General features: G+C 46.4%; 1 protein-coding gene across 3 annotated transcripts in view; it reads right to left on the bottom strand.

Moving 5' to 3' along the window:
- USP6NL (USP6 N-terminal like) overlaps positions 1-16,967 on the bottom strand; it is a 427,089-nt gene that overhangs the window by 127,142 nt on the left and 282,980 nt on the right. For all 3 annotated transcript variants that reach the window (XM_063926864.1, XM_063926863.1, XM_063926865.1), the window contains exon 4: positions 2,766-2,805. In XM_063926864.1, the coding sequence (XP_063782934.1) occupies positions 2,766-2,805 (40 nt within the window). The remainder of the gene's footprint in view (positions 1-2,765; positions 2,806-16,967) is intronic.

The raw sequence follows: 16,967 nt of genomic DNA on the forward strand, positions 1-16,967 counted from the left end.
ATGACTGCACATGCACCACAATGCACAGGTGCGACACCAAACAATGACAGGATGGTGCGAAAATGTAGATCGCAAGGTGATTGACAGGAAGATGACGTTTGTGGGTGGTAACTGGCCGTTTTCTGGGAGTGTCAGAAAAAAAGCAGGCATTCCCAAGCGTTTTCTAGGAGGGTATGTGACGTCCGCTTCGGTCCCGATCAGCCTGTTTGTATCGCACTCTAGGATTAAGTCCTGGGTTACGCACAGACTGCCCAGTATGGAAAAATCATTCAATAGTGAGTGAGCTGCAATCGGAGTTGCAGCTGTCCGCTGCCTGGCGAAGTTTTCGCACGGCGTACACATGCAATCGCACACTTGCATGGGGCGGGTTTTCACTCTCCCTGGGCGGCGACTATCTGATCGCAGACCTCTGCAAATTTACAGCACAGTGATCGAGGCTAATTTAGGCCTTAAGTTTTAAACCCTTATCCAAATCGCTCTGAAAGGAAAGTAAACAAATATGAGAGCCGAAACCTGTATTTACAAACATGTATTCGTTCACACCACAAAAACTTAGATTTTTCCACACTCTGTGATAATTGTGAGATAAACAGTTTTCCAGGCTCGAAGCATAGTGCGGACAACCTTTAGCTTTTAATTGCCAGGCCGATAATGTTGGAACAAAGTTCTCTGCCCAGGATAATATGCAAGCTGTCTCCACCATTGCAGTTGCGCTCTTCGTGCCTCCTTGATGATTTATACATGCTACCGCCATGGCATTGTCCGACTGAATGTGAACTGCCCAGCAAAAGCTTCCAAAAGAGCTAGCTAGATGGCTTTAAGTGAGGATACATTGATGGGTAGGGATGTCCCAGATGGTGACCAAAGGCCTTGGAGCCACAGATGTAATGTTACGGTGCGCCAACCGAGAAGACTCACATCTGTGGTCACAATGACCCAATCTGGGGTGACGAAGGATCGACCCTGGAGGAGATGATCGGAAACCAGACACCACTGTAGAGACTGACTAGTGCTGCTTGACAGCACCAGAAATTGATCCCGTCTCACTGGAACTCTTGTGAATGGGTCCTGGTGTACTGAATGGTTTCGAAGGTGGAGATCATAGTTGCCAACAGCTTCAATATTGAATGAGGACAAAAACATGCCCTCACTCCAAGACACCTAAAAAGAAACTGGCATTTTGGCGGTGCAGAGGGTAGGAGCTTACATTTAAAGTTACAGCTGTTAGGTGCCAAACTGCATCACAGCCTGCAATCCCATGATCAAGTGTCCCACAAGCCTTGCTGACAGAGGAATCACATATTATAATCAGGTTGCCATAATAAATATATATATATATATATATATATATATATATATAAAACTTCTTTAAGAAGATCACTACAAGTCCAATAATATGAAAACATTTTAGAATCTAAACTCATTACAATAATCAGAAGCAACTTGGGGGTCTTTTTTTGGATAAAATGGCAGAGAAATCAATCACCTGCTTTTAGTAGCTTCAACAACAAATGAAAATGCATCAACTGTGCAAACAACCTTTGTCAATGTTTTGGGAACTTTTATATATTAACAGACCTAATTTTTTTTAAGTTTAATTGTTTTTAAAGGTAAATTTTAAACAATAACTTCCTTGCAATGGACATCTGCCGTTGCATGTGGTAATTTCAGGGCTACATAAAACATAACAGCCTAACCCAAAAACTCACATTTACAATGTAGTCATAATGACCAATGTTCCATTTTTTTTAAATTTTATTTCAAAATGGACTACATACTGCCATACATAATTGCAACAAACAGCAAGACATTTGGTCTATATATGAACAAGAATTAACTGTCCCCCGCAACTGCCTACAAACTTACAGATGTATCCTTAGACATCTAGCCTCAATATGCCAAACAATGCAAGATGCCTGGCGGGAGCAGGCACCATGTCCCATGTAATTATGCTAGCGTTGGGCGTCTTTTTCCGCTGAAAATACAACTTTGTGGCAACACTATGTGATTAGGATGCACAAGACACTGTGCTGATTAATTTGATATGTGACACTTATGTGTGCCTCTGAGTCTCTGAATCTGTATACGAAGTGCTACATAGTGGCAGCAGCAGCTTTTTTTCCCATGCCAAGTCCTGTTGTGTTCTGTATACAGTCTCTGTCGTACACAGATATACAAGTGTTGCATATCAAATTAATCAACCTCCTGGTGTGTCCTAGCTGCATCGTGTTACGACTACGACGCATTACCAGCAAAAAAGAGACCCCCAAAAAATGCCCTACGCTAGCAATCTCACAGTACCTGTCTAGATGTTGTACATCTACATGTATGATGCGCACTACACATTTTCATAGAACTTAACCTACCCACTTTTACATATAGCATATTACCTTGTATGTAGCTAAATCTGAGGCCACAAGAGATATCAACCTGTGCCACCTGGATCATTAATATTGGATGGCAATATACACAGGATAAAGGATACTTCAAGGATCAAGACAAAAAAAACTCTGGTAAGTGGGTAAATAGTTTCAATAATTAGTTTTTTTGTGTGCAATGTTTATATGAATCACAATTAACAGCTATTAGAAATTATGTGGCTATGGACACCCCTTTAAATATTTACCTATAGGTGTATGGTTTAGAAAACAGAGGCAGAATAAGTAGGTTCCACCTACTGAAATCCAGATATTTCAGATAGCTTCAAAAAGTGCAGAGCAAATGAATTACAGAGCTTAAATCAATGTAAGTTAAAAAAAACATACCCTTTCTATAGCTCCGTCATGAAATGGTAGTTCTTCGTCACTGAAAGGGAGAAACAAATATAACACTGATATAAAAAAAGTTGTAACACATTATCTCATCCTCTTAGAGGCAGTATAAGCACAGGCTACAATGACAGCAGAATTGTAACAGTTCTCAATACTCATGCATGCAACACTTGTGAGATTTAAGAAACACTGTAAAAGTAAATAAAAAGTATACAAACAATGATATAAAAGAATGTAAAATGAGTAAATTTTCATAGTGAGCAAAGAACTGTCAAGTATTCACAATTGTATGGTACTTTCCCCAAATACTTTATGTACAGATGTGTCCTCATACATCTTTGCTGCAGTTGCACCAAACAGTCCCTCTTGACATGCAAGGTCCTGTGAGACTTTGCTAACGTTAGGTGTCTTTTTTGCCGACAATGGTGATTAGTTTGATATGCCACACTTGTATATCTATGTACGACTGAGTCTCTGAATCTTTATATGAAGTGTTACAATGCAGCGGCCACAGCTTTTTTTCCATGTCAATTGTATGTACAGATTCAGTCGCACAGAGATATACAAGTCTAGCATATCAAATTTATCAGCACAGTCTCCAGGTGCGTACTAGTGACATCGCATTGGGGCTAAGACCCACTTTCGGCAAACAAAAAAAACAAAAAAAAAGCACCTGTTGCTAGAGTTGTACGAGATCTGTCAGCTCACTCTGGGGCAGATATATTAAGCCAGAAGAAATGATAAGTGCAAGGTGATAACGCACCAGCCAATCAACTCCAATATGAAATTGACAAGAGCTGATTGGCTGGTGCGTTATCACCTTGCACTTATCACATGACTTCACCAGGCGTAATACATCTTCCCCAGAGTGTGGTGTACATAGGCTAGAAGTATAAGGACACGTCTGTAACAATAAATGTGACCTGGATACACCACAACACATTACTAATGAACTAATATATTGGCAACTATAATTTTAACTTCAGCAACTACAATTAGTAATACATAACATGCTTATACACAGAAGACACAAGTCTGACAGCAGAACTAAGCTTTACGTTTTTGGGCGATTCTCTTGGTGATGCACAGAACAGCTTCACAAAATTCAAATGACATTCTCTCCAAAATACCAAGATATTAATGGGTCTTAAGTTACAGCGTAAGGCATTGCTATTGCCCAATTAAATTTTCATATAGCAACAATTTCTTAACAGACCAGTTTAAAAGGAAATTAATGTAAAAGCTTGTGATGCATGGGACTTTATTTGAACTTTTTGGAGAATCACCCATTTATTGAAAATTAAATATTGGTTCTGAAGTAGCAAGTGACTAAATCGTGCCACACAATAGTCTGTGAAATAAAGCTTTAGGCTCGAAGTTCTCCATCTGCGGTATGTGAACCTCAAGGGGTACGTCACAGTTAAATGTAACAAAAAATGAACATAAGTATTAAGCTAAGCAATACAAAAAAAAACCTGTAAAACACTGAGCCAATAAAATGTATTTACCTTTTAGAAAATAGGATTTTAATTATCTATCGGTAAATCCTTTTCTCGTAGTCCATAGAGGATACTGGGAATCCACCATTTAGTACCATGGGGTATAGATGGGTCCACTAGGAGCCTTGGGCACGTTAAGAATTTGATAGTGTGCGCTGGCTCCTCCCTCTATGCACCTCCTACCAGACTCAGTCTAGGAAACTGTGCCCAAGGAGTCGGACACACTTTGAGAGAAGGATAGATAAGGAAAGTGGTGAGATTATGAATCAGCACACAGAACAATAGAAAAGCCATGCTAACCAAACTTGAAACATGAACAGCAACAGCTGAACAAACCAGAATACTTAACCAAGTAACAGTGCAGGAAGAATGAAGCACCGGGCAGGCGCCCAATATCCTCTACGGACTACGAGAAAAGGATTAACTGGTAGGTAATTAAAATCCTATTTTCTCTTACGTCCTAGAGGATACTGGGAATCCATTTAGTACCATGGGGAAGTACCAAAGCTCCCAAACCGGGTGGGAGAGTGCTGAGGTTCCTGCAGAACTGATTGACCAAACTGAAGGTCCTCAGAGGCCAAAGTATCGAACTTGTAAAACTTTGCAAACGTGTTCAAACCGGACAAAGTAGCAGCTCGGCAGAGCTGTAAAGCCGAGATATCGCGGGCAGCCGCCCAAGAAGAACCCACCGACCTAGTAGAGTGGGTTTGTACAGAATTTGGAACCGGCCAGCCTGCCGTGGAATAAGCATGCTGGATAGTGAGCCTGATCCAGCGAGCAATAGACTGCTTTGAAGCAGGACATCCAATTTTATTGGGATCATAGAGAACGAACAGCGGGTCAGAATTTCTGTGACGAGCTGTTCTCTTTACATACACCTTCAAAGCCCTCACAACATCCAAAGACATTGAAGTAGCAGAGGTGTCCATCATAGCTGGAACCACAATAGGTTGGTTGGTGTGAAAAGTGAAAACCACCTTAGGAAGAAATTGCTGACAAGTTCTGAGTTCAGCTCTGTCCTCATGGAAAATTAAATAGGGACTCGTGAGACAACACCCCTAACTCCAAAACATGTCTTGCTGAGGCCAAGGCCAACAGTGTGACGGTCTTCCATGTAAGGTACTTTATGTCAACCTCCTGTAACGGTTCAAACCAGTCCGATTGGAGGAACTGCAGCAACAAATTGAGATCCCAAGGTGCCGTGGGAGGCACAAAGGGAGGCTGGATGTGCAGAACACCTTTCAAGAACGTCTGGACCTCAGGGAGAAAAGCGAATTGTTTCTGAAAGAAAATATACAAAGACGAAATCTGGACTTTAATAGAGCCTAGGCGTAGGCCCACACCCACTCCCGACTGCAGAAAAAGCAGGAGACGTCCCAGATGAAATTCCACCGCGGAATATTGTCTACCCTCACACCAAGAGACATACTTCTTCCATATACGGTGGTAATGTTTAGAAGTTACCCCCTTCCTGGCTTGGATCATAGTTGGGATGACCTTGTCAGGAATCCCTGTCCTGGCTAGAATTAGCCGTTCAACTTCCATGCCGTTAAACGTAGCCGTGGTAAGTCTTGATAGACGAACTGGCCCTTTTGCAGAAAATCCTCGCAAAGAGGTAGAGGCCACGGATCTTCTAACAGCATTTCGAGAAGATTCACGTACCAGGCCTTTCAAGGCCAATCCAGAGCAATGAGGATTGCTTGAACCTTTTCCCTTTTTATTCTCTTTAGAAATCTTGGGATCAGAGGAAGTGGAGGAAACCCGTACACCAGCTGGTAGACCCACGGAGTTGTCAGAGCATCTACCGCCACTGCTTGTGGGTCTCTCGACCTGGAACAATACCGCTTGAGCTTCTTGATGAGTCGAGAGGCCATCATGTCGATCTGTGGATATCCCCACCGACGTGTCAACCACCTGAACACCTCCAGCTAGAGGCCCCACTCCCCCGAGTGCAGGTCGTGTCTGCTGAGGAAGTCTGCTTCCCAGTTGTCTACTCCCAGAATGAAAACCGCCAACAACAACGCGGCGTGTTTCTCCGCCCAGAGGAGGATTCTTGACACCTCTGACATTGCTGCTCTGCTTTTCGTTCCGCCCTCTCGGTTTATGTACGTTACCGTCGTTACATTGTCCGACTGGACCCGGATGGCCTAATTCTGAAGTAGAGATGAGGCCTGCAGAAGGGCGTTGTAGATTGCCCCTGAGTTCCAAGATGTTGATTGGAAGGAAGACTTCCCGACTTGACCATCTTCCTCTGAGGCTTGCATCTGTGGTTAGCAGAATCCAATTCTGAATCCCGAACCTCCAATACTCGACGAGGTGAGAAGTCTGTAGCTACCACAGAAGGGAGATTCTGGCTCTTGGCGACAGACAGATCCTCTGGTGCTTGTGTAGATGTGATCCGGACCATTTGTCCAAAAGATCCAGCTGGAAGGGTCTCGCATGAAACCTTCCGTACTGAAGCGCAACGTAAAAGAGACCACCATTTTCCCCAGAAGGTGAATGCACGGGTACACCGAGATCCGGGATGGCTTCAGGACAGCATGAACCATAGACTGGATTTCCATAGCCTTCTCCAAAGGGAAGGAACACTCTCTGAGACTCTGTGTCCAGTACCATTCACAGGAAGGAGAGCCTCAGCGTCGGTTCCAGGTGAGATTTTGGCAAGTTCAGAATCCACTCGTGATCCAGGAGTAGTTTGGTTGAGAGAGCAATGCTGTCCAACAACCGCTCCCTGGACGGTGCCTTTATCAGAAGATCATCCAGGTACGGAATTATGTTCACTCCCTGTTTGAGGAGTAGAAACATCATCTCTGCCATCACCTTGGTGAACACTCTCGGTGCTGTGGAGAGACCAAATGGCAGGGCATGGAACTGGTAGTGGCAGTCCTGCAGTGCAAACCGTAGATAAGCATGATGAGGCGGCCAGATCGGAATATAAAGGTATGCATCCTTGATATCCAGAGACACTAGCAATACCCCCTCCTCCAGACCTGAGATCACCGCTCTCAGAGACTCCATCTTGAATTTGAACACTCGTAAGTACGGGTTCAACGACTTGAGGTTCAAAATCGGTGTTACCGAACCGTCCAGCTTCGGTACTACAAACAAGATGAAATAATATCCCTTGTTTTGCAGATGAGGTGGAACTGGAACAATGACCCGAGTCTGTACCAGTTTTTCAGTGGCGTCCTGTAAGGTTACACTTGCTTCCTGTGAAACTGGTAAGCCTGATTTGAAGAATCTGTGAGGTGGGAGCTCCTGAAACTCTAGTCTGTAGCCCTGGGAAATAAGATCTATGAGCCAGGGATCCTGGCATGATGTTGTCCAGATGTAACTGAAAAATTTTAGTCGGGCTCCCACCTGCCAGTACTCCAGGCCCACCGTCATGCTGAAGGCTTTGATGAAGCAGAGCTGGAGCTCTGCTCCTGTGAACCGGCAGTTGCTGGTTTTCGTGGTTTACCTCTAGCGCTTCTGGTGGCTATAGGAGAACCTCTGGTTTTGCCCTTAAACTTTGCATTCCGAAAGGGACGGTAGATTAAGTCCTGAGTAGGCCTTCCTGGCTGTGGGAGCTGCGGAAGGAAGATACGTTGACTTACCCGCAGTAGCTTTGGAGATCCATTTGTCTAGTTCGTCTCCAAATAAGGCCTCTCCTGTGAAGGGTAGGCCTTCCACGCCTTTCCTAGAGTCCGCGTCAGCAGTCCACTGGCGTAGCCATAAGCCTCTGCGTGCTGACACTGCCATAGCAGTTGTGCGTGCATTAAGTAAGCTTATTTCTTTTATGGCTTCAACCATAAAATTTGCAGAGTCCTGTATATGTTGCAGGAGTAAAATAATCTCCCCCTGAGGCAAGGTACCTAACCCCCCAATTAGGTTACCGGTCCATTTGGCAATGGCCTTAGTAATTCACCCACATGCTATAGAAGGTATCCGGGCCACACCAGCAGCTGTATACAAAGATTTGAGTGTATTCTCAATTCTGCGATCAGCCGTGCCTTTCAGGGAAGCTGCACCCAGGACAGGCAGTACAATTTTCCGTGAGAGCCTGGATACTAATGCATCCACTATCGGTGGATTTTCCCATTTTTTCCTATCCTCAGGAGGAAAAGGAAAAGATGATCTCAACCTTTTAGGGATTTGAAATTTCCTATCAGTATTAACCCACGGTTCTTCAAACAGGGTATTTAGTTCATTTGACACAGGAAAAGTGGCTGAGGACTTCTTTTTTATATTAAAATAAGATTCCTCAGTCTCCTCTATTACCTTATCAGGGATATGCAGAACGTCTCTGATAGCTTCTATGAGAGCCTCATTCCCTGTGACAGAGTAGCTTACCCCACCTATGAGTCCACCTCCCCTTCCTCCATGTCTGACCTGTTATCAACAGAGTCAGACTGCAGGATATGAGCCAAAGGACATTTTTGCGGACAAATGGCAGGGGACTGAGACACTGGTTTGGGTACTGAGTCTCTATTCATAAACTCAGTTATCGATTGTCTTAAGTATTGCGTCTCTTTCTCATTGCGGGACAATTTAGAAGAAATATTTGGAAATCATTCCCCTAATGGAATTCAGCCAAGCTGGCTCTGCCCGCTAGCCTGGGTGGGTACCCTGCACTGAGTACACTGCAGTAAACCCCCTGGAGAAGAGGAACACTGTACCTTACATAAAAAACACTCTTTGTCTGACATACTGTGACAGTGACAGCACACACACACACACGAAAAGGTTAAATGCACAACTAAACCACAAAGAGCCCTTCAAAAGAGACACAGAGATAGCCTGGAGCCAGCTCACAGCGCCCTTACCGCTAATGCCAAGATTAGCCGGGACGCAGACAAAGTACCCAGATCGTACACTGGTAAACGCTCCCCCCATGCTAGGACCCCCTGGTACCGCTGAGGTAATCTGGAGTCTCTCTGGAGGAGCTGCGCCTCCCTGTCAGTCAGCATCTGTGTCCAATGCAGAGGGAAAATGGCGTTGGTGAGCTGCTGGATCCGCTCATAGTGAAGCCCCGCCCCATCAATGGCACGCGGTCATCCCACTTTTTACACTGGCAGAGGTAATTTTTAGAGCTTAAAATGGAGTCAGTCACCTTTTAAGTCTATAATGCCAGTCTGGGTACTGTGTACACCCGTAGTGTACTTAGACTCCGTTCGCTCCCTCAGAAGCGGTGCATCCGCACTGTGTACTGAGTCTGGAGACCCAGTAGAAGCCGTGCGTCTCTGTAACCTCATGCCGCCATAATGGCCAGCGACCCGCTAACCGGGGCGCCAGCTTAGTACTCACCACTCTTCTATCTTCTGGCTCTGTTAGGGGTGGCGGCGTGCGGCGGGAATGTACGCTTGCCGTGGTGGGGCGTGCAAATAGTTCCCTTAGGAGCTAGTGTCCTGTCAGCTGAGAACGGGACCATTAACCCTTTTAAAATATACTTTCCATAAGGAAAGTATATTTTAAAAGATAAATGGAGTAAATTTAAATAAATAAATCAAATAAAAAAAGCATCAATGCACCATACATTTTTTTAATCCATTCACTATTAGAGGTTTTTTGCACCAGCGTGCTGAGAACGTACAGTATTTCAACGTTCGTGCTCATAACATTACAATATCCCTGATTATTATTTTTTTATGCACTACCCAAAATTTATACTTTCTGTATTTTCCCAAAAATAAGAATTTACTCACCGGTAATTCTATTTCTCGTAGTCCGTAGTGGATGCTGGGGACTCCGTCAGGACCATGGGGAATAGCGGCTCCGCAGGAGACAGGGCACAAAATTTAAAAGTTTGACCACTAGGTGGTGTGTACTGGCTCCTCCCCCTATGACCCTCCTCCAAGCCTCAGTTAGGATACTGTGCCCGGACGAGCGTACACAATAAGGAAGGATTTTGAATCCCGGGTAAGACTCATACCAGCCACACCAATCACACCGTACAACTTGTGATCTGAACCCAGTTAACAGTATGATAACGTAGGAGCCTCTGAAAAGATGGCTCACAACAATAAACAACCCGATTTTTTTGTAACAATAACTATGTACAAGTATTGCAGACAATCCGCACTTGGGATGGGCGCCCAGCATCCACTACGGACTACGAGAAATAGAATTACCGGTGAGTAAATTCTTATTTTCTCTGACGTCCTAGTGAATGCTGGGGACTCCGTCAGGACCATGGGGATTATACCAAAGCTCACAAACGGGCGGGAGAGTGCGGATGACTCTGCAGCACCGAATGAGAGAACTCCAGGTCCTCCTTAGCCAGGGTATCAAATTTGTAGAATTTTACAAACGTGTTCTCCCCTGACCACGTAGCTGCTCGGCAGAGTTGTAATGCCGAGACCCCTCGGGCAGCCGCCCAAGATGAGCCCACCTTCCTTGTAGAGTGGGCATTGACAGATTTAGGCTGTGGCAGGCCTGCCACAGAATGTGCCAGTTGAATTGTGCTACAAATCCAACGAGCAATCGTCTGCTTAGAAGCAGGAGCACCCAGCTTGTTGGGTGCATACAGTATAAACAGCGAGTCAGATTTTCTGATTCCAGCCGTCCTTGAAATAATAAGAATTTACTTACCGATAATTCTATTTCTCGTAGTCCGTAGTGGATGCTGGGGACTCCGTCAGGACCATGGGGATTAGCGGCTCTGCAGGAGACAGGGCACAAAAGTAAAAGCTTTAGGATCAGGTGGTGTGCACTGGCTCCTCCCCCCATGACCCTCCTCCAAGCCTCAGTTAGGATACTGTGCCCGGACGAGCGTACACAATAAGGAAGGATTTTGAATCCCGGGTAAGACTCATACCAGCCACACCAATCACACTGTACAACCTGTGATCTGAACCCAGTTAACAGCATGATAACAGCGGAGCCTCTGAAAAGATGGCTCACAACAATAATAACCCGATTTTTGTAACAATAACTATGTACAAGTATTGCAGACAATCCGCACTTGGGATGGGCGCCCAGCATCCACTACGGACTACGAGAAATAGAATTATCGGTAAGTAAATTCTTATTTTCTCTGACGTCCTAAGTGGATGCTGGGGACTCCGTCAGGACCATGGGGATTATACCAAAGCTCCCAAACGGGCGGGAGAGTGCGGATGACTCTGCAGCACCGAATGAGAGAACTCCAGGTCCTCCTCAGTCAGGGTGTGCCCCTGACCAAGTATCAGCTCAGCAAAGTTGTAAAGCCGAGACCCCTCGGGCAGCCGCCCAAGATGAGCCCCCTTCCTTGTGGAATGGGCATTTACATATTTTGGCTGTGGCAGGCCTGCCACAGAATGTGCAAGCTGAATTGTACTACACATCCAACTAGCAATCGTCTGCTTAGAAGCAAGAGCACCCAGTTTGTTGGGTGCATACAGGATAACAGCAAGTCAGTTTTCCTGACTCCAGCCGTCCTGGAAACTATATTTTCAGGGCCCTGACAACATCTAGCAACTTGGAGTCCTCCAAGTCCCTAGTAGCCGCAGGTACCACAATAAGCTGGTTCGGGTGAAACACTGACACCACCTTAGGGAGAAACTGGGGATGAGTCCGCAGCTCTGCCCTGTCCGAATGGACAATCAGATATGGGCTTTTTTGAGACAAACGCCGCCAATTCTGACACTCGCCTGGCCGAGGCCAGGGCCAACAGCATGGTCACTTTCCCTGTGAGATATTTCAAATCCACAGATTTGAGCGGTTTAAACCAATGTGATTTTAGGAATCCCAGAACTACGTTGAGATCCCACAGTGCCACTGGAGGCACAAAAGGGGGTTGTATATGCAGTACTCCCTTGACAAACTTCTGCACTTCAGGAACTGAAGCCAATTCTTTCTGGAAGAAAATCGACAGGGCCGAAATTTGAACCCTAATGGACCCCAATTTGAGGCCCATAGACACTCCTGTTTGCAGGAAATGCAGGAAACGACCGAGTTGAAATTTCTTCATGGGGCCTTCCTGGCCTCACACCACGCAACATATTTTCGCCACATGTGGTGATAATGTTGTGCGGTCACCTCCTTCCTGGCTTTGACCAGGGTAGGAATGACCTCTTCCGGAATGCCTTTTTCCCTTAGGATCCGGCGTTCAACCGCCATGCCGTCAAACGCAGCCGCGGTAAGTCTTGGAACAGACATGGTACTTGCTGAAGCAAGTCCCTTCTTAGCGGCAGAGGCCATGAGTCCTCTGTGAGCATCTCTTGAAGTTCCGGGTACCAAGTCCTTCTTGGCCAATCCGGAGCCACGAGTATAGTTCTTACTCCTCTACGTCTTATAATTCTCAATACCTTGGGTATGAGAAGCAGAGGAGGGAAGACATACACCGACTGGTACACCCACGGTGTTACCAGAACGTCCACAGCTATTGCCTGAGGGTCTTTTGACCTGGCGCAATACTTGTCCAGTTTTTTGTTCAGGCGGGACGCCATCATGTCCACCTTTGGTCTTTTCCAACGGTTCACAATCATGTGGAAAACTTCCCGATGAAGTCCCCACTCTCCCGGGTGGTGCCTGCTGAGGAAGTCTGCTTCCCAGTTGTCCACTCCCGGAATGAACACTGCTGACAGTGCTATCACATGATTTTCCGCCCAGCGAAAAATCCTTGCAGTTTCTGCCATTGCCCTCCTGCTTCTTGTGCCGCCCTGTCTGTTTACGTGGGCGACTGCCGTGATGTTGTCCCACTGGATCAATACCGGCTGACCTTGAAGCAGAGGTCTTGCTAAGCTTAGAGCATTGTAAATTGCCCTTAGCTCCAGTATATTTATGTGGAGAAAAATCTCCAGACTTGATCACACTCCCTGGAAATTTTTTCCCTGTGTGACTGCTCCCCAGCCTCTCAGGCTGGCCTCCGTGGTCACCAGCATCCAATCCTGAATGCCGAATCTGCGGCCCTCTAGAAGATGAGCACTCTGTAACCACCACAGGAGAGACACCCTTGTCCTTGGAGATAGGGTTATCCGCTGATGCATCTGAAAATGCTATCCGGACCATTTGTCCAGCAGATCCCACTGAAAAGTTCTTGCGTGGAATTTGCCGAATGGAATCGCTTCGTAATAAGCCACCATTTTTCCCAGGACTCTTGTGCAATGATGCACTGACACTTTTCCTGGTTTTAGGAGGTTCCTGACTAGCTCGGATAACTCCCTGGCTTTCTCCTCCGGGAGAAACACCTTTTTCTGGACTGTGTCCAGAACCATCCCTAGGAACAGCAGACATGTCGTCGGAAACGGCTGCGATTTTGGATATTTAGAATCCACCCGTGCTGTCGTAGAACTACTTGAGATAGTGCTACTCCGACTTCCAACTGTTCTCTGGACCTTGCCCTTATCAGGAGATCGTCCAAGTAAGGGATAATTAAGACGCCTTTTCTTTGAAGAAGAATCATCATTTCGGCCATTACTTTGGTAAAGACCCGGGGTGCCGTGGACAATCCAAACGGCAGCGTCTGAAACTGATAGTGACAGTTCCGTACCACGAACCTGAGGTACCCTTGGTGAGAAGGGCAATTTGGGACATGGAGGTAAGCATCCTTGATGTCCAGGGACACCATATAGTCCCCTTCTTCCTGGTTCGCTATCACTGCTCTGAGTGACTCCATCTTGATTTGAACCTTTGTATGTAAGTGTTCAAAGATTTCCCATTTAGAATAGGTCTCACCGAGCCGTCTGGCTTCAGTACCACAATATAGTGTGGAATAATAGCCCTTTCCTTGTTGTAGGAGGGGTACTTTGATTATCACCTGCTGGGAATACAGCTTGTGAATTGTTTCCAATACTGCCTCCCTGTCGGAGGAAGATGTTGGTAAAGCAGACATCAGGAGCCTGCGAGGGGGAGACGTCTCGAATTTCCAGTCTGTACCCCTGGGATACTACTTGTAGGATCCAGGGGTCCACTTGCGAGTGAGCCCACTACGCGCTGAAACTCTTGAGACGACCCCCCACCGCACTTGAGTCCGCTTGTACGGCCCCAGCGTCATGCTGAGGACTTGGCAGAAGCTGTGGAGGGCTTCTGTTCCTAGGAATGGGCTGCCTGCTGCAGTCTTCTGCCCGCTTGCCCTTATGAGGACGAAAGGACTGAGGCTGAAAAGACGGTGTCTTTTTCTGCTGAGATGTGATTTGGGGTAAAAAAGGTGGATTTTCCAGCTGTTGCCGAGGCCACCAGGTCCAATGGACCGACCCCAAATAACTCCTCCCCTTTATACGGCAATACTTCCATGTGCCGTTTGGAATCTGCATCACCTGACCACTGTCGTGTCCATAAACATCTTCTGGCAGATATGGACATCGCACTTACTCTTGATGCCAGAGTGCAAATATCCCTCTGTGCATCTCGCATATATAGAAATGCATCCTTTAAATGCTCTATAGTCAATAAAATACTGTCCCTGTCAAGGGTATCAATATTTTCAGTCAGGGAATCCGACCAAGCCACCCCAGCGCTGCACATCCAGGCTGAGGCGATCGCTGGTCGCAGTATAACACCAGTATGTGTGTATATACCTTTTTAGGATATTTTCCAGCCTCTCAACTGGCTCCTTGAGGGCGGCCCTATCTGGAGACGGTACCGCCACTTGTTTTGATAAGCGTGTGAGCGCCTTATCCACCCTAAAGGGTGTTTCCCAACGCGCCCTAACTTCTGGCGGGAAAGGGTATACCGCCAATAATTTTCTATCGGGGGAAACCCACGCATCATCACACACTTCATTTAATTTATCTGATTCAGGAAAAACTACAGGTAGTTTTTTCACACCCCACATAATACCCTTCTTGTGGTACTTGTAGTATCAGAAATATGTAACACCTCCTTCATTGCCCTTAACATGTAACGTGTGGCCCTAAAGGAAAATACGTTTGTTTCTTCACCGTCGACACTGGAGTCAGTGACCGTGTCTGTGTTGACCGACTGAGGTAAATGAGCGTTTTACAGCCCCTGACGGTGTTTGAGACGCCTGGACAGGTACTAATTTGTTTGCCGGCCGTCTCATGTCGTCAACCGACCTTGCAGCGTGTTGACATTATCACGTAATTCCTTAAATAAGCCATCCATTTCGGTGTCGACTCCCTAGAGTGTGACATCACCATTTCAGGCAATTGCTCCGCCTCCTCACCAACATCGTCCTCATACATGTCGACACACACGTACCGACACACAGCACACACACAGGGAATGCTCTGATAGAGGACAGGACCCCACTAGCCCTTTGGGGAGACAGAGGGAGAGTTTGCCAGCACACACCAAAAACGCTATAATTATACAGGGACAACCTTTATATAAGTGTTTTTCCCTTATAGCATTTTAATATATATATACATATCGCCAAATAAGTGCCCCCCCTCTCTGTTTTAACCCTGTTTCTGTAGTGCAGTGCAGGGGAGAGCCTGGGAGCCTTCCCACCAGCATTTCTGTGAGGGAAAATGGCGCTGTGTGCTGAGGAGAATAGGCCCCGCACCCTTTTCGGCGGGCTTCGTCTCCCGTTTTTCTGAGACCTGGCAGGGGTTAAATACATCCATATAGCCCCCAGGGGCTATATGTGATGTATTTTTAGCCAGAATAAGGTACTATCATTGCTGCCCAGGGCGCCCCCCCCCCAGCGCCCTGCACCCTCAGTGACCGCTGCTATGAAGTGTGCTGACAACAATGGCGCACAGCTGCAGTGCTGTGCGCTACCTTATGAAGACTGAAGAGTCTTCTGCCGCCGTTTCTGGACCTTCACTTTTCGGCATCTGCAAGGGGGGTCGGCGGCGCGGCTCCGGGACGAACCCCAGGGTGAGACCTGTGTTCCGACTCCCTCTGGAGCTAATGGTGTCCAGTAGCCTAAGAAGCCAATCCATCCTGCACGCAGGTGAGTTCACTTCTCTCCCCTAAGTCCCTCGTAGCAGTGAGCCTGTTGCCAGCAGGACTCACTGAAAATAAAAAACCTAACAAACTTTTACTCTAAGCAGCTCTTTAGGAGAGCCACCTAGATTGCACCCTTCTCGGCCGGGCACAAAAATCTAACTGAGGCTTGGAGGAGGGTCATGGGGGGAGGAGCCAGTGCACACCACCTGATCCTAAAGCTTTTACTTTTGTGCCCTGTCTCCTGCGGAGCCGCTAATCCCCATGGTCCTGACGGAGTCCCCAGCATCCACTTAGGACGTCAGAGAAATATATTTTCAATGCTCTGACAACGTCCAGCAACTTGGAATCCTCCAAATCGCTAGTAGCCGCAGGCACCAAAATAGGCTGGTTCAGGTGAAACGCTGATACCACCTTAGGCAGAAAATGAGGACGTGTCCTCAATTCTGCCCTGTCTGAATGGAAAATCAGATATGGGCTTTTATACGATAAAGCCGCCAATTCCGACACTCTCCTGGCTGAAGCCAGGGCCAGTAGCATGGTTACTTTCCATGTAAGATATTTCAAATCTACCGATTTGAGTGGCTCAAACCAATGGGATTTGAGAAAATCCAAAACTACATTGAGATCCCACGGTGCCACTGGGGGCACAACCGGGGGCTGTATATGTAGTACTCCTTTTACAAAAGTCTGGACTTCAGGAACTGAAGCCAATTCTTTCTGGAAGAAAATCGACAGGGCCGAAATTTGAACCTTAATGGACCCTAATTTGAGGCCCATAGATAATCCTGTTTGCAGGAAATGTAGGAATCGATCCAGTTGAAATTCCTCTGTCGAGGCCTTCCTGGCCTCACACCATGCAACATATTTTCTCCAAATGCGG

Source organism: Pseudophryne corroboree, chromosome 6 (assembly GCF_028390025.1).
Source record: "Pseudophryne corroboree isolate aPseCor3 chromosome 6, aPseCor3.hap2, whole genome shotgun sequence".
Taxonomy (NCBI): Eukaryota; Metazoa; Chordata; class Amphibia; order Anura; family Myobatrachidae; genus Pseudophryne; species Pseudophryne corroboree.